This window comes from Pygocentrus nattereri, chromosome 26 (assembly GCF_015220715.1).
Source record: "Pygocentrus nattereri isolate fPygNat1 chromosome 26, fPygNat1.pri, whole genome shotgun sequence".
Taxonomy (NCBI): Eukaryota; Metazoa; Chordata; class Actinopteri; order Characiformes; family Serrasalmidae; genus Pygocentrus; species Pygocentrus nattereri.
Window position 1 is genome coordinate 22,016,001 of NC_051236.1, and position 24,697 is coordinate 22,040,697.

Genomic DNA, 24,697 nt, shown 5'->3' on the forward strand with positions numbered 1-24,697 from the left:
GGACATTTGTGATCCACACATATGCTGCCAGTATGTGTTAAAGGTTTATTTTTTAAATATTCTCCATCCTGTGCCTCCTCTTCACTGGCCAGGCATCTGTCATAAGCAGTGACCCTGTGAGAGTAGAGCATGCCCAGTCCAGTTGCAGTTTGTTCCAAACATTTCCCACCCAGTGGGAGAAATCAGGAGCAGCCAGCAGCTTGTAAATAAGCCTGAAACAGGCCCTGTCAGACATACTACTGGCCTTGACTACTGTGCTGGAGCCTCTGCTAGATATTTTGAACTGCAGCCCAGAGCTGCGTGTTTGTTATGATGCCAGTGAGCCCTGTGGAGGAGGACTGGCATTGCTGATCATTGCTCTGCTGCTATAATAGGAGCTTGACAACATGATACACATTCATTCTTGCTTCTGTCTCACGGTCACTCTTTCTCTGTCTCTCCTGCTCTACGTCCTCAACTGCTTAATCCTTCCTATGAATATCTCTTTCCAACACTTCTCTCGCTTCAAGTGATGGTTCAGCCAAAAATAAAATATACAGTTTTCCACTTGCCCCAGATGTACTCCTTCGGGACAAGGTGCAAAAAGTTTGCTTCTTAGATACGTATTCAATATTCTTCAAAATTGCACATGAACAGTAATACTATGATGGGTAATGATGTGCTTGGCTGACAGTGATGCCATAAATTGTAATAAAAGGTTTTGTAATTTTTTTTTTTTTTTTTTTACTGTGATACAAATGTTTTATATCAGCATGTTCCTAGTTTAGAGTCACCAGGTTAAATGTTTGCATATGCTCCACACTGCATGTTGTTGTTTGATTGTTGATTCAAGACGACTGCTGCTCTGTTTTAGTTGCATGACATACTTTTGGTCTTTTAGGTAACAGTATAGTTTATCACACAGTGTCAGAAACCATGTAAGCAAGTCTGAGATTTGTGGTGGAACCATTGCTATGATGCCTTACCCTGTAATACTATATCTCAGTAGTCAGTCTTAATATTCTTCATAAGTATTAGAAGAAACTTGGGAAAATAATAGTATTAGAAGTAACTTGGTGACTTGCATTAAAACAACATAGAGTAGATGAAAGAGTACCAGGCATGTAAACAAAAGCTAGTGATTTACTGAGTTTAAAGACCGTAATCAGCACAGCGGATCAGAATGACATCAGACATGTCCAGAGGTTAACATGCAGTTCTGGTTAAGGAGTACATGGGCTGCGTTCCAAAGCCTAGGCTGCATTTCCTGGCCACTACGTAAAAGTGAAGGACACTTTGTATACAGCTTAGAAATGCAGCCTATGTTCCGAGTGATTTCAGGGACACGTCAGATGTATCCTTCCAGGCCTGTGGTTATTCACAGTTCTCTGCGCGAAGACAAAAAGCACAGCACAACAAAAATGGCAGAAAACGAATTGCATTGCAGTTTGTTTCAAAATCTCAGTTGTTCATGTACTTGAATTCATCTTCGTTAGCTTATAACATGTAAAGTGACTGAGTAATTAAAGCATTTGTCCATATATCATCTATCATCCATATATCACATATTATCCATATATCATATTTTATTTCGAAGTATTTGTATATTAGTAGTTTATCGTACTACATAAGAACATCTCCATTTCTGTAAAGAAATGAATAAGCAACAAACACAATGCACCAGGCTCCATTTTCTCTCATGAGTTCCTTCATAAGTTTTATACTGGAAAGTTCATATTATTATTGATTAGGTTGAGGGTTTTTTTTTCACTCTGAAAACCAAACAATTTAAACTTAATAGCCTTTTTGACTGGTAAGAAATGAATGAAGGGTGGTCTCTGACTTTTTCACAGTACTGTATCAAAATATTCTTCATGTCTACTGCTCACCTAGTTCTATTCAGTTCACAACACGGAAGTGGACACAGCACACCTACAGAGGTATCAGTTTCTGGCATATGTATGTCTTTACAGGTTAGGAGGGTTTGTATGTCACTTTTAAACTCAAGATGTGAATATATTGTTTTAGAATCTCTGTTTAGTTCTTTTCTCTGCCACCTCATACTGTCATCTGGTTTTTACGCTTTTCATGTCTAGTATCCATGGGTTGTCTAATATGGATTTTCTCTCATTAGTTCCTTCATAAGTTTTGCGCCGCTCTGTTGATATCACCATGCAGCCTCATTAGGACTGTTCCATTTGTGTGACCAATAGGCTACTAAGGGGGAGTCTTCGTAGGACAGTCCTGCCTTTCTTATTTGCATCAGCTAGAAACTAATTCTATTTCTACTTTATATTTTCTGTGGTTACTTGTGATTATTTCTTTTCAATGGCTGTTAAGATTATATCCAGAACTTTTTATCCTGCTAATGTTTCTCTACTGGCTAGTCTGTCTGTTTTTTTCCAGCATGTCAGTGACTCATATCTGCATAGCCTGGGCTGTGGTAGAAAGTCTCTCAGACTACAGTGTTGCTGACAAAACGGCATCAAAAACATTTGAAAGTCTTGTTATTGTTCATAAACTGAGCTAAGATAACAACAGTGCTTCTCCTGCTATCATTCTTCTGCTCAGGGCCACTCAATCCACTCAGGGTGGCCTGTGTATATTAGAGCCACAGTAATATCTACTGCCAGCCTTCCTAAATGACTCCTAACATGTTGAATTGTAGTTTTAGCTATTCTCATGGTGATGTAAGGTGCATTTATTTTCTTCTGTTTTCTGCCTCCCCTATGTGGCCACCCCCATATGGGAGGCACCAGTGCCAGCTTTTGAAAGGCAACAGTTTTTCATTGTGAATGACCTTGTTCTATATGGGTAAGTGGCTGTATGTGTATTGCATATCTATATGGGTATTTCAGCAGCTTTTGTGTATGTACACAATTGTTAAGACATGTCCTCTATGTCTCACTCATATGCTTTCCGAGAAAAAAATGTTCTGAGGTAAGAATACATCAGATATACTGTGACACTATCTGCATACGTGTTCGTTACCTTTCTTGATATCATTGTGGATGAATTTTGTTCAGTTTAATTTGCATGAGTCGGTGATTTTCTTTTTCTTTTATTTGATGCCTGATTGCTGCTGTGATCAAACCCATAGTGTTCTTCATATCATAGCATTTGTATGAATGTCACTGCTGGAATTTCCTTTCCTGTGCTGGAGATTGTTATTCATTCCCATTGTCATTCAAAGTAGTGACCCTTTAAAGCATGTAGATATGCTGCTTCAGCTTTGGAAGCCTTTAACGGATAACTGTAACAGGTGGTTTTACAAACTTGTCTTATGTTGGCACTTTCTGAACAAACATGTTTGTTGACCTGTGTTCTCTCTCGCTGTCTTCTGTCTGCAGTTGACCAAAGCATGTTTGAGAATTCCAATGCAACTGAGCAGCCGAAGCAGAGCTTGAGACTGGGCCCAGTCTCCTCCAGCCCAGCAGGACAAAAGAGCAGCAGTGGCAGCAGCAGCAGCCAACACCTGAAGAACCTGGGCAAGGCCGTCGGAGCCAAAGTAAATGACCTGCTGCGCCGCAAGGATCCCAGCAGCCTGGGGGACATCGGGGTCACAGAGGTTAACAAAAACGTGGAGGCAGTGTGGGCCAGTCTTGCGGAGATGGGCCACGGCACAACCGCTAACAGGTAATACTAAAGCCCTGTTTCATTCAAAAGTGTGGAATGATCATCCAATTTGTGTTTTATATGAACTCAGTATTGATGGGAATTCAAGGAAAAGTTATTAAACATCATACACCTGCCTTCAAGCACATGCATAGATGTTTTGGGGGTATGGGCTGAAAGCAAAAAGAAAGGGTGGGGGGCAACTTGAATATGAATATGCATGCACTTTTATCCATAGAGACAGTCTAATTATGTTTCAGGTGAAAGCAAACATAGTCAGGTTCTTTACCAAAGAGTCTTACTGGCAGCCTATGACATGTTCTTGGTTACATGAGTGTCAGAGCAGAGCACTGAATTTTCCATTTACAAGGCAGCAGTTTTATCCATTACTTTCTTTGACATCTATGAAATAAACTGAGAAAAATGAGCTTTTACTCTCTTTTAAAAGGTGAGCCTGGTATACAATAATGAAAAAATGATAAGCTCCTTACCCCACAGTCAGGGTCTGTTTTTATACATCGGCACTTTCCAAAGAAAAAAAAAAAAACACAAGTATCTCAAAAATGGCACCTTCACAGGAGAAGGCAAAATAATATTTCTTTATTCTTTAATGTATGTTTTGTAATTTTAAAGCACTTTTATTGGTCCACTATTTATGAAATTGTCACACAAGATAAATATATTGTGGTAAAATTATGCAGAAAAGTAAAATATAAACATAAATATAAATGGTTGCTTTTTTTTGAGACTGCAACAATATTTTTGTCTTGCTAGTTAATGTGCATTTTTTAAGGACATTTAGCAATAATCAGTTGACAAAACAAGAAACATAATTACACAACTTGGCTATCAAATTTCATAGAAATCTGTTCACAAGAAATGTGTGTTGTATATAAAGGCATGTTTGATTTAACTTCCTCAGTGGTAACAGTTTTTATGACTTTGTAAATTAGGAACTCTCTTTGAAATGGCTTCAGATGAAATGTTAGAGCAGGGGAAAACTAATAATAAAAAGTCAAAAGTAATAATTTTGTAATAAAGTAATAAAGTTGAAACACCATGAAACGGCAGGGAGGGGATGAAAAAAGTACTTGCATGATTCTGAAAATGAACTGAATGAGAGGAGGAAGATGTGCTACGTTATAGGAAGGAGGCTGATGTCTTGCTGTCTGGGGCCTGTCTGTCAGTGTAGTTTATCACATCTAATAGCTAAGTGAATTTCACAAAGTATGCATTAAAAATTGTATAATTTATTGGCAAATTACAAGACCAGAGCTCTGCTCTGATGTACACCGGCCCAAGACAGACTAGCCTAGGTAAACATGCATAATCTGCACATAGACACAGGATCATTGAGTCACTTATACCAAATGCACATTATAACCATTTCATTCAAACAGCATCTTGAAATTTTGGCATTCAATATGTATAATTAAAACAGGAAAATAATTGTGAGCTTTAAAAATTCATAAGGATTTTCCCCCCAGATACAGTGAATGAATAAATTAGTAGCAAATAAGAGTACATCTTCATGGACACTCTTAAGCTTATTGTGTATACTCGACCTCTGTCTCTTCATGTTGGCATTGTAGAGACTGCTGCTTTTTTGCTGTGTTGCTCTGTCAGTTTAATCATTTTTTGCTTACTCCTTTACTTTGGAGATTCATCTACTGTGTAACACAGCAGCACGGAAGCAGAGCAGCTAACCCTGCACTGCTGCATTGATCGGTCTGGTATTGCCCCATGGAGGGTCATTCATTTTGCCTGGTTCTGTTTTTTACTGGTGCATCACATCAGCTGTGGAATGAATGGGAAAGCAGGAATGTGGAACGTGCGACATGAGCATGTCTTGCATCACTGGGGACGTGATTGACATCTCTTTGAATGGAAAAGGCCTCTCCGTCAGAACATTTTTTAAGCAGTCGTTCACAATATCCCTGAGTGAGACTGTGTCTTGCCAGTCAGTGTGAATGCCCCACAAGGGAATGTGTGGGTGTTTTGTGGGGTGTTCTGTCTAGCTTGCTAACTTTGACAATACTGACTTAATTGGCTGGCAAACAACTGTTTATGTGTGCTGTATAATGAGCACATTTCTCTCATTTGTGTGCTTTAAGTCTGCTTGTCGACTCAAATAGCACGGGGTGATTTTTTAATTAGAAACTGAACGACCGATGAGATCTCACAGGCTCGTAGATTTGCAGGTTTTGGCACTCTTATGTCTCTTTGCATAAGCATTACATGTGATCAATTGACCATGCTAGCAGCAGGCTACTTTATGGCTGTTACTAAAGTTTATATCTGCATCAGGCCATGACTAAAACTTCCACCATCATATCCTTATAAATTACACGCTGTATTTACAATTATTTAACTCATCGCACCTCTAAATTATTACAATGATTTTTCAACAGACCTTGAAATTGTTTATTAAATTTTAATTCTAAGCAGAAGAATGATTTACCCAATACTGTGATTTCAACTTCTTATCCTCAATTACTGAAAAAGACCCTGTAATGATGGCTTATGAGTGGAATTAAGACGGGCCCTCTCACCTTCAACAAATCCAGGTGACAAACTGCTGCAAGTTAAAGCATTTTGTTCCCCTCTTGGTGGGAGAATAGGTGTATGAATTTGTAATTCCGTTGTCATATATGTTATGTAGGTACACTCATCATCAAAAAAAAATAGCTGCACCTACACATTTTCAGTCGGGAATAGGTCTAGGGATGCAGCTGGCCATGGCATAGTATCGGTGTCATCAAGGCAAGCTCTTGAGACGGCAGCAGTATGCGGACAAACGTTGTCCTGTTGGAATAGCACACCAGAGTGTGTGTTCAGAAAAGGTGGGGCCACTGGTTGCAAGACTTCATTAACATAATGCTGGCCTGTAATGAATACCAAAGGTCATCTGGCATCGTACGAAATCGCACCCCACACCATGACACCGGGCCTTCTGGACGTGTCATGCGTGCCAACCATCCGGTCCTCTTGGCGCTGACCACGGTGCCCCCACACACAGATTTGTTGGCCGTCTCCAGACAAAAGACTCATCACTGAAGATGACCCGCTGCCATTCTGAGTCACTCCATGACAGTCTGGCACAACACCATTGCAGTTTTTGGCAACATTGATGTGGTGTTAAGGGCAGTCGTCATGACAGTCTGTGTGCATATAGTCCTGTGTCGTGCAGCCGTCTGCCAATGGTGCTGACACTCACAGGATGACTCATGGAGGGCATCACTGCTCTCTGAATGTCTGCAGTCGTGGCTGTTGGGTCACTCCGCGCATGTCGAACAGTCTGTCGGTTCTCCCTCTCCATGGTTCGTGTACGTCTCCCAGGTCCTTCATGTTGCTGGTGTGTGTCTTCTTCTATCCACTGCTGCCAACAGCATGCTGTGGTAATATCAGCACGACTGGTATGGCGTGCAATACATTGGTAAGACTCTCTCGCTACCCGGAGCCCTACGATGCGTCCAATCTTTAACTATTCAAACTGATCGAATTGCTTTCATACTCTTCTCCAAGGCATACTTTGCAAAGTATGCTACCAACACAATAGCACAAGTCAGAATGGAAAGCGCACGCAACAGCACGACCTTATATAGTCAGTCAGGTACAGCACTAAGGCCTGTCCTTGCTGACGTCACTTGCGTGGCCAAGCGTGAAACTTCACGTTCACATGTCTCACAGTGTCAGACCTATGCATTGCATTCAGTCGGTTCGTTCCTTCTGGGTGCAACTATTTTTTTGACGATGAGTGTACATGTACAAAACAGGTATCGTCTCATGTGAGAAATGCCAACCCAAGTATCACTCACAAAAATTTTAGAGTGCTGTGCTGTAATAGTCAGATTGTCGTTTGAAGGATTAGAGTTTAGTTTGTGTTAAAGTTGCCACATTTGGAGTGTAACAATGTGCATACATTTGCTCCTCGATCTCATCCACTAGATGACCCTGGTTCTTTAGAGATAACTGTCAGTCATCACAGAACACAGTCTCTGCTGTTTCTCAGTCTCTGACTGCCTTTTATTGTGTGTGTATTTAATAGTGTGAGAGACTGTTTAGCTGTTTAACATTTAAATAAATATACATTTCTGATTCTGTATGAAGTGGTTAAAATGTGTTGACAATTACTAATGATTTTAGTAGTGGAAATTATCAGTGAGTTTATACAGTTTGGAGGCTGAAAATATAAGGTTTCCAAATAACTTGAAAATGAAAATGACTTGGCTTTGGAACTGTGTGGCAGTCGGAAATTTCTCCAGTAGGAGGCCATAGAAAATAAAAATGAAGATGCATCAAGAATTATTATCATGTCTTGCCACCCTGAATCGAAACTGAATCATGAGGTGTTTAGAGATTCCCACCCCCATAATATATAAACAAGCTGTCTGAGATGATACCTTTTCATTTGTACAGCATATGGTGGGTCACATAGAATATTTAGTTTCAAATGATAATTATACAGCCACAGTGGACCATACTGAGGTCAGCTCAGAGTAAAAATTTTATTCTAAGGATCCATGAATAATGGTTTAGTCAATACTGTGATTTCAGCTTCAGCTTGTAATTTCAGCATCTTAACCCCTATTACTGAACAAGACAGGCCTGTTAGCAGTCATTTAGGTGCAGCCTTTCTGAGCAATGGAGATAACAAACTGTCTTAACTGAGAGTCATCTTCAGTGTTCTTCTTTCTCTCAAACAGTCACATTTCCTTGGACTCCTTTCCTCGTCTGGATCCACCACCTCCCACAAGCAAGAAGCGTCTTCCTCGGGCTTTGAAGACCACTCAGGACATGATGATCTCCTCTGACCCTGTGGTAGCCTCCCTCGAAGTCTCTGATTCCTCCCTCCTCTCTTCTCCAGATAAGAACCGCCTCTTATCCACAGGCAAAACCCAGGATCAACTCCAACCCTGCCCTGAAGAGTCTGTTCTGGATCCAGAGAAACCTTCAGGACCCAGTGCCCCTCTGAAAACCCAGATAGAGAACAAGGAGATTGGATCTGAGGTGAAAGGGCAGTCCATTGATACAGATGCTGTGCAGATGGCAGATGAGCTGAAGGAACAAGATGCTGCGAATGAAGACCAGTCTCAGCTGCTTCGCTCTGTTCCTGACCTCATTCACAAAGACAACCTGGAGCTCAAGCAAAAACTGACAAGCTTGGAGACCAGAATGGCTTCCACACCATGCCCAGGGAAAGGGGGCTGTCGCATCAGCCTGAGTGAGGGAGAGCTCCTGGAGAATGGTTCAGTGGACTACAAAAGTTGTATGAGAAGTTCCAGCATGGAAAACGAGGAACCCCACCCAGATCTGCTTTCATTTGAGTAGTTCCCTCTGCTGGAGGACAGTGTCAGTATGTCATTCTAAAACAACAACCCAGTCTTCACCCCAGGTGTCCTAATTAAGTGGTTCACCTGGAGAGCCGTCTTCACTATGAAGTGCTGTTTGATTTGAATGAGGTGGATGGTCACTGATTCTAGGGATCCAAGCAAGGCGGCGGCGTCTTTCTAATCTTTATTTGAACCACTGTGTATTTCTATGTATGCACTATAACGTGTTTATTATGCCTAATTTTATAGTGTATCACCACAGATGTATTTTGACTATATTTTACAGCTCTAATTTCTTAAGAGGAAACAAATCACTAATTTAGATTTTTAATCATGTTCTGTCGGTATGTTTAGCCTTTTCAGAGATTGTATTAGTTTTATGTGTTTTTGTACTAAAAGATCGAAACTGCAGGCTCATCAGTAGAAACCAAAGTGAGTATATTTCATATGCTGTAATACCTCTAAAGCTGTTCACGCACCCCATATCCTGCATGGGCAGCTCATTTTATTTGATATTTCATTTCACTCTAAAGTCATTCATTTTCCTTCCATCAGCTTAGTTTCTCCCAGAAACCAGCAGCTATAGGGGTAAGCTTACAAATCCTGAGCTTTGTAGAGCATAAAATAGCTGATGACAATGCTCTATTTTGTGTTTTGACTATGTAATTTGACAGGGACCTATGCATTCACAGTCAAGCAGAACATGCTGGAGGAATGAGGACAGATGAGGAATGTAGGGGCTGAATTCCTGATGAATAGAAGAGCCTTTGTCTGTACTTCTGAAAGACTCAACCTGTTCAATATATTAATATAAAATATGTACAATATACTGGCTGTTGTTAATCAAAGTTGCATATGATCAAATCTGATTGTAAAATGAGCGCACACAAATTTCACTGACAGTTTTGTTATTTATATATTCCATATATACATATATTTAATTTCTGGCATATCTGTATGATGAAACTCACGTCTGGTAGGAGCGTGCGTAAATTTAGTTAATAGTTTATACAGTCTGAAAAATGCTTGATTTGCAGTTAACTAATCAAAACTATTATAAATGTCATCTATAATACAAATAATAGGAATAAAACTATAAATAACTATACTACTAATAATCTTCTAAGCCGCTTCTCCTTCTGGGTCGCGGGAGGAGCTGGAGCCTATCCCAGCTGTCGTTGGGCGAAAGGCAGGATTCACCCTGGACAGGTCGTAAATCCTGCAATAATACAGTGCTTAAATATGTTATTTTAGAAATAATAATAACACTACACTACACAATCATATTATGTTTTTTAAAAATTTTTGTTTATTTCACATATTATTCTTTCTAGTCATTGTAATTTTAACACCATTATGTTAGGTCAGTGCAGGGAGCACTGCACTCACTGCTCTGCCACTGGCTCACAAGCTGCTGAATGCTCTCGTTTTATTGGTCCGCTACCAAAACATGTGCGTGAAGGGTGTGCTTCATGTAAATGATATGTAAATGAGGTGCTGTTAGGCTGGTGCTTGTTTTCACGCACTGAAGCTGATTCATCATTTGCCTTCAAATCTGCTTGTTTCAACATAGTGATGGTTGGTTAGTGTAGTGGATAACACCTTTGCCTTCTACGCTGAAGACTGGGGTTCAATCCCTGACCAGGGCAAGCCCCCTACACTATACCAATAAGGGTCCTTGGGCAAGACTCCTAACACCACCTTGGCCTACCTGTGTAAAATGATCAAATTGTAAGTCGCGTCAGCAAAATGCCATAAATGTAAAAGTAAGCATCATACAAAAGGTTCATAAATCAGACACGGAGCAGTTCATATGTCATTAAAGGGGGTGAAATCTGTGCTCTGTTTATGCTACTTTGATAAATAAGGGCCAGTATGTATTAGAACCAATATCCAATACAGTATACTCTACTCATTACGAGTGTATAGTATCCCTGTAGCAGATATTAATTACTAGAAGAACGTTTGTGTATTACCAAAGCAGAGGTCCAGAAGCAAAGCTTGGTCACTCTGACCAGTCAGGATGAGGAATAGAGTCAGACAAAATGAGGCACACTAGGTAGGAAAGCTCAAAGCAGCTTTTGGTGCCGGTTGGAACTGGTTGTGCATCACAGAGCTTATAGGGTCATACAGTGGCTGTGGGTTTGTCATGGCAATAACCGTCAAAGTGATGGCAGGCTTGTGGAATGGCACTAATGAGGGGTCTGTCAGTGGAAAGGTATGAGAACAGGCTCGGTAGATCTGCCGAATGTCATAACTCAACACGAATTCCGGCTGACCTCTCTTTGGTGTAGGCAGCCTCTGACTCCCCTGACCTTCAAAAGAGGTGTTTCAGTGTCAGACAAATCTTTGTCTTTAAAAAGGCTCCAAAACGTAACTACCTTCCACCGTCTCAAAATACATGAAATTACAGTGTATGCATGTATATATATTACACTATGCCTAACCGTTAAAGAAGAAAGCTGTATTAGAGTTTTATGAGAGATATGCAATAATTAGTAATTACAATATCTGAACACTGAATACACATATCTTTTTACAGGGGCTTTATATGAAGAGGAGTTGTGCAATTGCATTGAGTAAACGTGGGTAAACAGAATGTTAGAATGAAAAGCAATACGTACCTGTGAAATGCTCAAGTGGTGGATTTATTGTTCAAGTGCATCGCAATGATGGAAATGTTCTGTCAATGTAACTTAATGATGAATATCTTGTCATACATGTTGTCATACATTTAATTTGTTTACCAATGTGTCTTACTTTCTGTCATTACTAGTAAGAGCTACAGTACGGAGTTGGAGTTGTCAGGGAGGTCTCTTAGTCCTGATTCTGAACACTAAAACCGAAACCGAAAATTTACACAAGGATCATAATCATTGTATAATTGCTGTGCTAATGCTGGCCACTCACTGTGTGTTATACTGGCTCATAAAATGTGAAGTAAAGTTTTTTATGGAATATTTTATGATGCCTTTAAGATTGCTATGTATATGTGGCGGGGGAAAACGAAAAGAAATTGATCTATTTTAGTCGTAGTTTTAAAGATGATTTTTATACTGAGCTGTAATGAAATAATGGGAATGCATTAAAAAAGATTCTTTTTATTACAGTGATTGACGTAGTTTGATACTTGTTCAGTGCTTTTTAAACTGTTATCTGTGGTCTGATCACTTTCACAATGTTCTGAAATGAAGGAAGAAAATAAGTGCTGAAGGAAAGACTCCTGTTTATGAAGGTTTTATGAGCGCACTAAAATGTAGCTAGAGGTTCTCAAGTGTTCAAGCTTTTATATTAAAGACTTTTGGCAAAAGATACCCTGTGTGTGTCTGTGCTTCGGTGCTAAATGTGCCTGAAACAGTTCAGAGTTCTATGCTTGTCTGCTAGAATCTCTGCTGGATTTTCCGCTCTGCACCTGTCTGGGCTGTCTTGTCGAACCCGGTTCACAGAAAAGCCTTGTCGCTATATCAAACGCTTGTTTTCTGAGGATTGCAGCACTTCAATTGACCATCACACTCAAACAAGTCTGTTGTGACAATATTCATAAATGTTTAAAATACTCCACTCCTGCTCTGCTTTCCCATTTCATACACACAGACTCTTTCAGCCACCGCTGTGCAACATAAAGCTTTCTTAAAATGAGACTTTTTTTGTTTGTTTGGGTTTTGTTCAGGCTAATTTAGCCTGTTATCTCGGGAGGAATCCGGTGCTAAATTTTGCCCAGAAAAGTCAGACTTTCCAAACTATCTGATCTTAAGCACTTCACCCCATATGATCGCCGGAAAAACCAGCATTTTAGAACATACAGCACCAGTTAGTTAAAAGTTGGGGCACATCTGCTTTCTTTACTTTTCCTGTTTTCCTTTCCATTCTGTAAGAATATTGCAATACTAATCAAACATCTGTTCTTCCAAGTAGCCCCCCTTTGTATAGACACACTGCATTCTCCCAAACTGCTTGGGATGCTTTTCCAACAGGCTTATAGAAGCTCTACATTTGTTATGATCTTTGCTGTTGAAAACTACTTGTTGGGTTTAAGCATTTAAGCATAAGCCTTCAGAAAGAAATATAAATTACATTCAATTAGGTGTGTCCACATTACTGACTAGGACTGTAGGACATGCAAGGCTTATTTGTGTCTTATGGAGATGCATTACTACTAATCGATGTGAGTGTGTGCAGTGTTGTGCAGACGTCAGAGAGCACTTTTCATTTATTTAGCTTTATCTCACAACAGCTCTTAAGAACAAATTATTCACAGCAGAAAGCCTAATTCACAGAAAATGAATTAGATCAAACGTTTAGTCTGTCCACCCTTTTCCTTCCACTGTTTCTGATTTTTAGGGAGTTTTTGAAAGAAATCTGAAGGAATGTTTTTTCAGTTTAAGTTCCGTCACTGAAGTTGGTCAAATTTTCTGTTTTTAGCAGATTTTTTTCTTTTCCCAGTAACAGTTTATTGACAGCTAGACATCCTTTCAAGCCCATAGTGTTGAGTTGTGGAGGGACGGATAGAAACATGGATTTTTCAGATCTGAGACGAGAGGAGCTTGATTTTCTCCTCTCAGAGAGGAAAGCTTTAAGTACTGTTAAGGACAGTTTTACTGGTCTACAGCGTCTTGCACAGTTGTTAGGAATATTTGTTGTTAGTTTTCTCTGAATCTTTTGATCTTTATCTTGAAAGGTTTGTACTGTATTTAATGGTCATTTTGACTGGAAGTTAAATAAATGAAATGTTGTCTCTGCCTTTTGCAAAGTACTGTCCTCATCACTGATAACATGTAACCAGTGCGCATTATGAAATACATGAAGGTTATATATAATGGATTTGATTTGAAATCGCAACAGCCCTTCAACACAGAGACGCCAATAAAAATACAGCAGAAACCCAGTGATGAGAGGAACTGTTTGTATTTAATACAGGTTTGGGAGAACGATGCACAGTGAGTGGCTTTAAAATGAGAAACTTTTTGCTAAACTTCAGTAAGTACGAATGTGGAGAGCCCACAATTGAACATTAAAGCCACAAATTCAGGGAATCATCTATAATGAAAAGAGAGTGACTTTACGAGTGTCTGGGAAAAAGTGTGTTGAGCTTTTTTTTAGACAATACAGACTTTGAAACAAGCTCCTAATTAAGCTCTAATGTACTTCTGCTTCCAGCATGAGAATGAAATATTACAGTAACACGGGTGAATAATTGAAAATGCATTTTGATGATGAAACTGGAAAAAGCTGAACTTCCTTTTCTGCTCTGTTCTCTTCAGTAACTGGCAGACTCCCTGCCTATTTTAGGCATATCCTGTGTTTTACTGTGTCTTTTCCTCATGCACAACGACCATGGCAGCTTGTGTCCCATTAATCACTGCCAGCCAGACATCCTGTTTAGACTGAGCAGATTTATGAGGGAGAGTTTTCCTCCAGCGCATTCAAGAAAAAGCGAGCGATGAGAAGTTTATCTACAAGCCTGTACGGTAGACTATGGTAATCAAAACTCCAGGATATACTTCAGCTTGCATAGCAGTGTAAACCTGGGAATAGAGGTGGCACCAATCCAGTACTACTGGATGAATATAGAGCTGAATGTATGGAACATGTTTTTCTGTATGTATGTTGAAATATTTGTTTGAAATATTGACTGACTTTGTCAAGATAATGATTTACTATGTTCAAATAATTACTTTCTGGAAATGTAATTATTGCTACATTGGAACTTCATCTTAATAACTCAATATCTCAAGAAAATAAGTCATTATTTTGAGATACTAGGTCAAAAATGAAAAAGAGCATTATTTTGTCAAGATTTTGAGTCTATAGAAGTGTAATATGGGTGGCCCTAATTGTGTCCACATACTCCAGACACAAGGGTGGCCAGTGCTGTGCATCATATGTCCTTTGGCTTTTGGTTTGAACATGGCTGGATATAAAAACTATAAAAACTACAAAGTAAGAAACTTCTGTCTTGTGAGTGAATGTAATACTGTGCACCCTGTTTCACCTCATACTACTCTGACACTCAACACTTCACAACTTTCAAAGGAAAAACTCACTTTTTGATAAAAAGTTTGCTTTTCAAAGAGTTACTGTTGCTTACTGAAGAACGTGTTCAGGTCGAGGGGACAACATACACCACAAATAAAATTTAGGTTTTCTATTTCTATATTCAGACTGAAACTGAAACAATGTTCATTCCAGACATAAGCTTCATGTCTCCTGGGTGCTGCTATCTAGGTAAGCTGTGATAAATAAGCTGCACTCAGGAAATGTGCAGATAAGGTGTTCTGCGCTCCATAACAGCGAGACTCTTTAAAAAGGAAAAGTATTTAAAGGGGTTAAGTCCTTATTGGCTTTCACATCATACATTCAAAAAGAGGATCAGCACCTCTTTAATGACCTTTTCTGAGTAAGAGGGAGATAATGAATCTTTGTGCATTTTAAATGCAGCTCCAATAGGTTCAGATTCCAGTAGCCTGAGTCATTTATATTTAATTCTACTTTTCTATGACTAAAAGGGAGCCCGCACATGTCTCTGGAACGCTACCTTTGTTCTTGTTCATAAACATGAGGATTGAAACACAAGGGTAGCCATGCAAGGTGTCATTTTCTACTACCTGAACATACAAATCCTCTTACAAAATCAGTTAGAACTCAGAATAATATCTGTGCCTCTCCTACTAAAATGCCTGGAGGAAACGCCACCCACTCTTCAAACCTTTCCTCATCAAATCCTTGCCACTTGAAAGTTTCCATGTACTGAATCCTTCCCAAATCAAAGCTCAACAACGACTGCCATTTCGACAGTTTCATTTCACACTGCGGTTAAACTCAAAAGACCATGAGGTTTTAAGATGAATAGGTCAGAACTAAAATACAGAAGTGACTGAAAAGTTACTGTTTGCAGACAGGAGCTGCAAGTTTATGGACATTCATTCTCAGTCCAGGCCTCAATAACACAGGGTCGTCCTCTTTTCTGTGGCCCCATTCATAATTCAGAATGGGATTTTGGAGGGATGGGACGATGCAACTCATTCGGCATTCGTGCTTCTCCATGGCTGATAAATATTCACCGATGTGTCTCATATTTACCTTCCAGCCTTTTCCTTGGCAGGGTCAAACAATCTCTGGAATTGGAGAATTGAAACCTTATGGAGAAACTTTCTGTTACATTATCTCTTACAGAGATTAAGGGCTATGACTTCTATACTATATTCACAGCATTTAGAAAACTCTTACAAAAGAAACTTACAAAAGTGCCTTGTTGTCTACTTGGGAAACACACCCTCGGGCTAGCATGAATAGGCCTAAAGATACCCTGAAGCTAAGGCACTGCCAGAAACCGAATCATAGCTACATAATACACAGATTACAGGACTTCAGTTGTTTTTCTTAAGTGCGTAATTACTCTTCATTTAAATGTTTGTGTGAGTCTTCCGTTTGCTTTTGCAGACTGAGGTTTAGACAGCTATTAAAAGTGCACTCTACTACCTGGATGCCATTACAGAGAACAACATTGTTGCTCGTCTTCCTTGTGTCTTGATGGGGTGATGGGTCAAGTTGAGAATTACTTGAGACTTAAAGGGCTCAAAATATGGCGCAGGATTCGAGCATTGCCATAAGGTAGTGGGAGGCTGATTCATTTTTGGCTTTGGAGACAAGAATCAAGGTTTTAAATCAAATGCTGGCAGCTACCGGAAGCCAATGATGCAAAGGCAGCATTGGAGTGACATCAGTGAACTTAGGAAGATTGAAGACGAGTTGCGCGGCTGCATTCTGGATTAGTTGCAAAGGCCAAACTGTACAACTGTTGCAATATTCAAGTTTTCAGGTGGCAAACACCTGAGTGGCCTTCCTGAAGGGTCAGATCCCCCAGAGGAAGCCTCCATGACCTGAGTCATGGAGCAATGAAGAAATTGGGGGAAAAAAAACAAAGAAAAACTGCTTACTGTCCAGCACTTTACAGATGCTGTGTGCTGTTTTAGATGCAGTAATCATGGAGTTCTCAAAAGAGACAAGAAGCACACAATGAGGGCTCTATAGCAGCTCAGTCTGGGACTCAGCTTTAGATGCCAGGGTTCTATCCATTATGAAATGTCTGCCAGGCATGTGATAATGTGAGCAGAAATGTGAGGTAGAAATGAAGATGGAAAAGAGAGCGTGACTTCAGTGCCAGCTGCATAACTGTGATAGTAAAAGCCATGTGAAAATATTACCGAGAGAGAGTATTACAAGAAAAGAGTAGAAGACCAAGCTTTGAGCCCTGTGGGACACCACTAGTAAGTCTGTTTGAATCCTCTCCATGGCACCTGATATGAGCCACCCTCCTTTTAGTGCACAAACCACTGCCACACAAAGCCAGTGATTCCAGACCTAGTGAGTACAGACAGGAGGATATTACAGTTGACTAGGTCAAAGCCTGCAGACAGGTTAAGAAGAATCAGGACCGATGGCAATTTGGCAGATCATCTAAAGGTTAGAACTAGTTACAACTAGGATTCCAAATACGATCCAGACATTAAAAATACAGCATGTTCAAGATTAAAAATAGCTTGTTAAGTGTAGGCAAAGCAGAGAAGTAGATGTCTGTGTATACTGTGAATTTGCCATGGGCTGACCTTCAAAAGTCTCATTGCAGTGAACAAATACTCCATGAGATGAAATTTTATATCACTGTAGCCAACCATATGTTATTTAATCTGCTTAGTTACCCCAAAACAGATGGCTAGATTACTGGAATTGCAGAAAAGGACATGTGTAAGCTTCACAAGAGATTAACTGATGCCACTCAGGCCAACTCATTGACTGGTCAAACTTTCCCGAAATGCTGACCGCAGGACCAGCCAGTCCAAATAGATAAATAAGCAGATAAAGTGCCAGAGCTGATCTGATAAGCAGTCATACCCAACTTAAGACAAGCTTTGAGCCCTGCAGATACGAACACACTCACATCTCAGTCCTTCGCCTTGTAATAATCAATGTCAAAGAAGCCCGAGTCTCACAGATTCCCATCAGCGATATTGTGACCTCTGAAGCTCCAGAGGAGGACGACGGCGAAGAGGGAGTCCTGTTCCAGTTGAGCGAGCTACAGTTTCAACAGTCTAATTGATCAGTGCATGTTCATTGTTGTAGATAAGGTGAATGCTCAATAGAAAACCATGTCCCAGCAGACCATAGTGCTCTTAATAAAGCTTCTCTAAGGTGAGACAGCATGACTGCAATCATGCATCTCTGGAGCCCGGTGATGTGATGTGTGTGGTAGGTTTGAGCAGTGTGAAGATAACATGGTATACCGTAAATATGTAAGAATGACAATATTTAAATATGATGATAGTATATTAAAATTATTAGATTCCATGTCTGAACAAATAAGTACATGCACACATTCCCCTCATATGTATTTTAGAGGTTCACTGATTGGTGGTGTGGGAGCTCACTGACAGGTGGCGCTTACAGAAAAATGGGTGAAATCAGAGGCAAGAAAAACTCCAAAAAACTGAACATGATAGCACCCAGAGAACTTGGAGCGAAGAGAATTACCACTCTGTAATGTCTTCTGGGTTTCTCAAAAGCTAGAGGACGTTCCTAAGAGAGTCTGAAATCAATTTGAGCATTTGAACAACATCATAGTTTATAAATGCTTAAACATATTTAATGGGAAAGAATGCATTCAATTCATAAACACAGAACAGCATAAACATTTTAACACTGCTGATATATTTTCTAGAACTTTTTAACTCCACTTTATAGAAACTATCGGAAACTAGATTAGAGACCATTTTAACTTGTTTTTAGCCATTTAGCTCCACATTCATTCTCATTCGTGGGCGCCCTCTGGTGTTTTGCAGTCATGTTTTTAATATAACAGAGAAACATGAAGAGGCCAGGCTCCCCATAAACTGGTTTTGATAGCAGCTCAGCCACAGCAAACACAGAACATTATTCATTTTAATCATTAAATTCAATTTTAGCTTTCACTAGACCACCATGTAAGCACAAGAATCACCAGACAAACTAAATGCCTAAATCTTACATCCAGGTGTATATCTGCAGTAAATTAGGATTTGAAACAGTGGCTTCTACCTTGTGGTGCAGCCCCAATTTGCTGAAGTTGAAGCTTCTTATTCTCATTTTTCCATAAATAATGGCCGTTACATTCAGACGCCAGTATGAGTACTAACGTTAACTGCTGCACTATTTAAGGTGGAACAGAAACTCAAATAAGAAGCAGCTAACATTCTCCAGCGTGATGGTGAGTCTGATACGAGCTGACACAACAGTGCTCGACACAGTTAATTACTGTTTTTTAATGAAACAAACAGCTGAACAGCTGTGTCAGGACGCAAAAAAAGGTGGCACCCAGAAGACTAGAATGATAAAACTGATTAAAGTGGATGAAGACCTATCCAAGCACGTAGACAGTGAGACAGTAAGATCAAATCTTTCATTTGCTTTTATCTCAGTGTAGCATATGAATAATAAATAAGAGTAACAAATTAAGAAAATGAAGCAGAAACAAGCAGATTTTAGAAAGACTTGTGTGTTTGTGTGTAGAGTTTAGGGTGGGCGGGTCTGCATCACCATGCAACTCCATGGCCCTGCCTTTAACAGTAGCTCGATTTCACTCTCTCAGATTTTAATCATTATTTTTTTTATCATCTAAACTTGTGTCAGTGCCTTAGTTAGATGTGACCTTGACCCTGCTTCTTGTTTTTGATTGTGATATTTGAACTGTTGTTCCGCCCTGCGATGGACTGGCGACCTGTCCAGGGTGTATCCTGCCTTTCGCCCAAAGACTGCTAGGATAGGCTCCAGCACCCCCCCGCGACCCTGACGGAGAAGCGGCTTAGAAAATGGATGGATGGATGGATGGAACTGTTGTTCCCTGTCAACAGGTGCTTTTCTAGACACTTTGAAACTGCCTTGGTAAAGCCTCTGCTAAAAAAGAGTAGCATGGATCCTTCTGTAGTAAATCTTGTTAGACCAATTTTAAACCCTCCTTTTTTAAAAAGGAAAGTCTTAGGAAAAATATCAAACAAGTTACATGAGAAACTTTAAGCAGGTTTTCATTCTAACCATAGTACTAAAACAGCATAGGTTCGTGTTGTCAGTGATCTCAGGCTCAGCACTGATGCAAAAAATCTTTCTGTTCTGGTCGTTGGATTTTAGTGCAGCTTTAGATACATTAACCACTTATTTGGTAATACCGTATACCATGGCCATTTCTGGAGATGGTTTGAAGGTATTAAAAGGGGGGATACCACCCAACACTAGTATAAAGAGTTATGAGACCCTCAGAAAACGAGTGCAGGTTCCGACTATTTTTACCTTCCATTACATTACCACCGCAATGGAAATACCAAGTTTTAGGAGGCAATGAAATCCAGCAGCAAAGCAAATTACCTCCACTGGTGCTGGACTGATGACTCATCCTCCTTTCTGAAGGACTTGACTCCTATTGCAATCCCCATTTTACCAGTTTTGCTTAAGCTTCATCTCAGACCATATTTATCATGCTTGTATGAGTTGACAGCCTTCTGCAAAAGCAAATAGAAGTTGGCAGACAAGTGCAGATTAAACAATGAAAGTATGGCTTAGTTTCTCTGCCCTGGCCAATCTACGCTGCTTCCCTGATTCACACATTCAGGGCTATCCCAAAGTAAGGAGTGGACTACAAAACCTTATGACAGCAAAGGTGCAAAAATCAAAGCACACGTTCAGTAAAAAGCTACAGCCTTTAACAAAGATGGGATTTCTGTGCATCACTTCTTATTCACTGCATTTTAGAGATGTAGTATATGTTGGGAGAATTTAATTAGCAGACATTCCCTGAATGTGAAAACATCTGGCGATTTGTTGTGTGGCTCGACTTGATTCACTACTAAATGTGAGACTCCTTCCAACAGACCTACCAAGGATTTCTAACGCTGCATTTGCTAAAAGCTGCTGGTTTTTGTTTTTTTTTTAACTGCCGCATGGATGTGCTGAAACCCAGAACTTACGGCTCTGAGCTCTGTCCTTTGGCCCCCCAAACATGTAAATGCTGGAATTATAAAACAGATAATAAAACGTTTCTCCAGTGATGGTGGATTGATCTTCAGTTGTTCACACAGCTTGATTTGTTTAGACTGTCCATGACAACTGAAATAATGTCCATACAAGGACCAGTATTTCTTTTCTATTCTTCTACATACATAAACAGCTGCTTATTTAGCACTGTTAAACACTCTTAAAATGTGCAATAAATGATTTGAGCATAGACATAAATGCATATTTTAATTATGCTTTGTATTTAATAGTGGATTAAATCCAACACTGTACTTTTTGATTCTTGGCAAAAAAGTCAAGGCTTAAATGTGTTAGCATGGTTTATTTTTAATGCCACTTCCATGACTCAACCTATTGCATTGTCAAAACAAGCACTTTCTGAAATTGTCCACCAGCTTAGTCTTGGCTCCTTGAAGCCAACAGTGCACATTTCTGGTGACTGTTTGTTTGCCAGTTATTCACTTAATCTGTAAGAAAACAACTGTAATAGATGGTTGGTTGGTGTGAGTGCATGTTTGTCCCGGCTTTAGGATTAATGGTGGCAGGTGGTTGTGTAGATGCATGGTAATCCACAGGTGCAGCCACAGCGTTTAAGCTGAAAGTGTTGTCCAGGTGCAGAGCATGACGTTAGGAGTGAATAGGTGCCCAAGCAAGCAACAGGCATCATCTGACCCAAAATGAATCCCACATTCCATTCTCTCCACAGCCGTTTCTGCTTGTGTACACAATTGAGCACACAGACAAGTTTGTGCAGTCATGCCTGAGTTTGAGGGGAAAATAGAGGGTTGCCAGGTACTGCACTTTTAAACTTTTTGAATTCTACATAGATCTGAGCATTTTCTCCAGCAAACACAGTGAAACAGCTAGGGTTTCCTTTTGTTGTTCATTCAGGGACAATGCAGATGCTGTGTGTAACTGTACCTCCACAAATAGGCCAGACACTTACAGCTTCTTTTATTAGACTTGTTGTAAAGTGTGGAGCCCATAAACAGGCACGTGTGTGGCTGTACAGACAGCTACTGCAGACCTGTAATACAGACACTCTACAGGGGGTGTCTGAACAGCATTCTTGGTCAGTAATGAACCTACAAAACAAGACAGCAGGTGTATGAGAGTGCGGTTACCAGAAAATAGATGACAGAATATAAAATATACACTGGAACCAATTTAAAAGACATTTCCTTCTTCATAAAAACCCTGCAGGTACAGTTTTTAAACATTTGATATGCACAGTGCCGTGTAAAAGTCTTTCATTTATTCAGAGTACAGTCAAAGCTTACAAGGGACGGGACTGTACAAGAACTGGACATCTGAGATGTAAAATATGTTTTTTTGTAGTTAGGATTACTTTGATTACGAGAAGACAAAAGTACAACCAACTTCTCAGGCTAAACTTTGGAGGTGTGGAAAAATATCTTTGCACTGTTCTTTGAAAATCTGAAAGCAAGTCTCCTGAAAAGAATAGAAACTGTAATACCGGCAAAGAATGAACACACTGAATACTGAAAATATTGATATTAAATGTAGTTGTTCAAGCCTTTGCGTAATTTTCTGCTTTTTTTCTGACACTAAAAAATTAATAACTTCTTAATGGGTATTTTAACCATAAATTAAGTTTTAAAAAGGTGTTTATGTATATGAATGAGTAGCACTGTGTGCTTTTTTTCACGTTGTACAAGTAATTATAAATAAGCCCACCATAAATCATGCTATTTAATTAAATATCTATAATGTCTAATGCACAAAAACACCACGTTTTGTCATTTATGTAGCTTTTCCTTTTGGAATGCTAGTGCTGCCCCCAAATGACAGAACAAAAACAGTACAATTTGGTCAGTGTACATGCTTGAATGATCTGCCTTTATGAAAGACATTTTATATTGCCTATTATATTTTACAAAACATTTAATTGCTGAAAAAATGCTATGCAGTTGTAATATTTTCTAATAAGTTGGTTTTTTTAAGTTCAGTTTGGTTTCAAAGTTGACTGCTGGCTTGGCTGAGAGTGCCTTCTAAGAGCTATGAAATCAGCTTTTAAGGTAGGGAATATAAATACTTGATATACTAGCACTACATAAAAACACTGAATTATGCACCCAAGACCTATTAAACAGCGGTGAGAAGGTTTCTGCTGTAAAATGTGTGACAGTTTATTTCCAGTAAATCATGACCTCAAGAAAACACAAAGCCAGTGGAGTAGTAATTGACATTTTATTGTGAGAAACATGACCATCACTCATTCATTACATAGTTTTGCGAGACAAAAGCATAGGCTTCCCCAGGCTATAGTGCATGTACAATCTGCTGTGACAAGTTTCCCCAAACACACTGTAGCTCTCAGCTAATCATAAAAGCGATTTTCACTGCAACACTCTCTAATAAACAGGTGTAGATCACTATAAAACTCCTCTCTTTGACCTTAGGGCTACAGCCCTTTTAGGGAATCCAACTCCGTTCATTCTAGCTCATTCAAAATAAAAATACACACGTTCACAACCAAATCTACATATTTCATTTGGTTAACATTCTACTCTGTAACAGCTTCAAATTCAGATTTTCCACCCAACACAGCTTTCTATGCAGGCTATAAGGCAGAACTCAGACCAAACCGTTATCTTTCCTCCTGTCATCCAATCTTTCCCACGACAGTCTACAGTGTAGTCAAACAGATAAGATATACATAAGGAAGGCAATGGTGGAACCAGTGATTGTCTGAATACACAAAATTAAAGGAATCTCAAAAGAACTGTGGCTTGCATTATTTTTAACAGTATTACCGTACGGCTATCATGCCACACTGCAGTTTTGTCACCGAGCCTTTCAGTTGTGCTCAATCGTGAAAAACTGCAATTCCATTTCATTTCCAAAAGTCAAAGTCTGAGAGTCATGATCAGACTTTGTCATGATCAGTATTTTACTATCATTTTCACTGTTAAAGCTGTAGCAGTCATTTTTTATTGGTAATGATCACATCTTTAAACCACATTTTAAGAATATACAGTACTGTGCAAAAGTCAGAGACCACCTTTCATTCCTTAACTTCCCGTCAAAACGGCCGTTAAGTACAAGTTATAAACCTTTATATTTTTTAAGGAGAAAATGGGACTCCTAGTAACTGCAACACCATCAAAACTGTCACCATCAGATAACCAGTATTTAAAGCTTTCATCTTCAAGAGAGAGGAGAAAAATCAAGCTCCACTCTCTTCTTTTAAGGACTGTTTTCACAAAGCTTCTTAAAGTAGAAGTGTCTTACTCATTATGATCTTACTGACCGGAACAAATCCTAGTTCAACACTCCTAATCTGAGACGCGTTGGAAAAAGGGCCCTGATCTGGAAAAATCCACAAGTGTTTGTCAATCAATCCACTGTGAGATGACAACACCACAGGTCTGAAAGGATGTGTAGCAGTGAGCACACTATTACTGAAAAAAGAAGACCATTTTCACCAGAATACTGGAACTGGACATGTGAGATGTGCAGTAATGTTTATGTTTAAGGACTGAGGAGTCTAAATCTGTAATTAGGATAGTGAGAAGCAGAAAAGGCAGCTCACTTCTAAGACTGGAATTAAGAGGTGTAGAAATATTTTTGAAAGCACATCTCCAAAAAAAGAACAGAATCTCTAATAAAGGCCAAGGGCTGACATATTAAAGGCTGAAAACGGGATACTATAGTTAGTTATTAAGGCTTCAGTGTAATTCTTCATTAAATATATGGTTTTCCTGCCCCCC

The 24,697-nt window shown here is 39.5% G+C and overlaps 1 protein-coding gene across 1 annotated transcript; it reads left to right on the plus strand.

Annotated features, from left to right (window-relative positions):
• Positions 1-714: 714 nt before the first annotated feature.
• Positions 715-12,239, plus strand: LOC119262511 (uncharacterized protein C1orf226). Its single transcript, XM_037534862.1, has 3 exons — positions 715-2,919; positions 3,330-3,615; positions 8,301-12,239. The coding sequence occupies exons 2-3, from the start codon at positions 3,341-3,343 to the stop codon at positions 8,923-8,925; spliced, it is 900 nt and encodes a 299-aa protein (XP_037390759.1). The 5' UTR covers positions 715-2,919; positions 3,330-3,340; the 3' UTR covers positions 8,926-12,239.
• The last annotated feature ends 12,458 nt before the right edge of the window (positions 12,240-24,697 follow it).

Bases quoted from the DNA above. Each gene is read 5' to 3' on its own strand.
- LOC119262511 (XM_037534862.1), top strand. From the start codon at position 3,341: ATGTTTGAGAATTCCAATGCAACTGAGCAGCCGAAGCAGAGCTTGAGA. The intron at 3,616-8,300 runs GTAATACTAAAG...TCTCTCAAACAG, and splicing joins CACGGCACAACCGCTAACAG to TCACATTTCCTTGGACTCCT.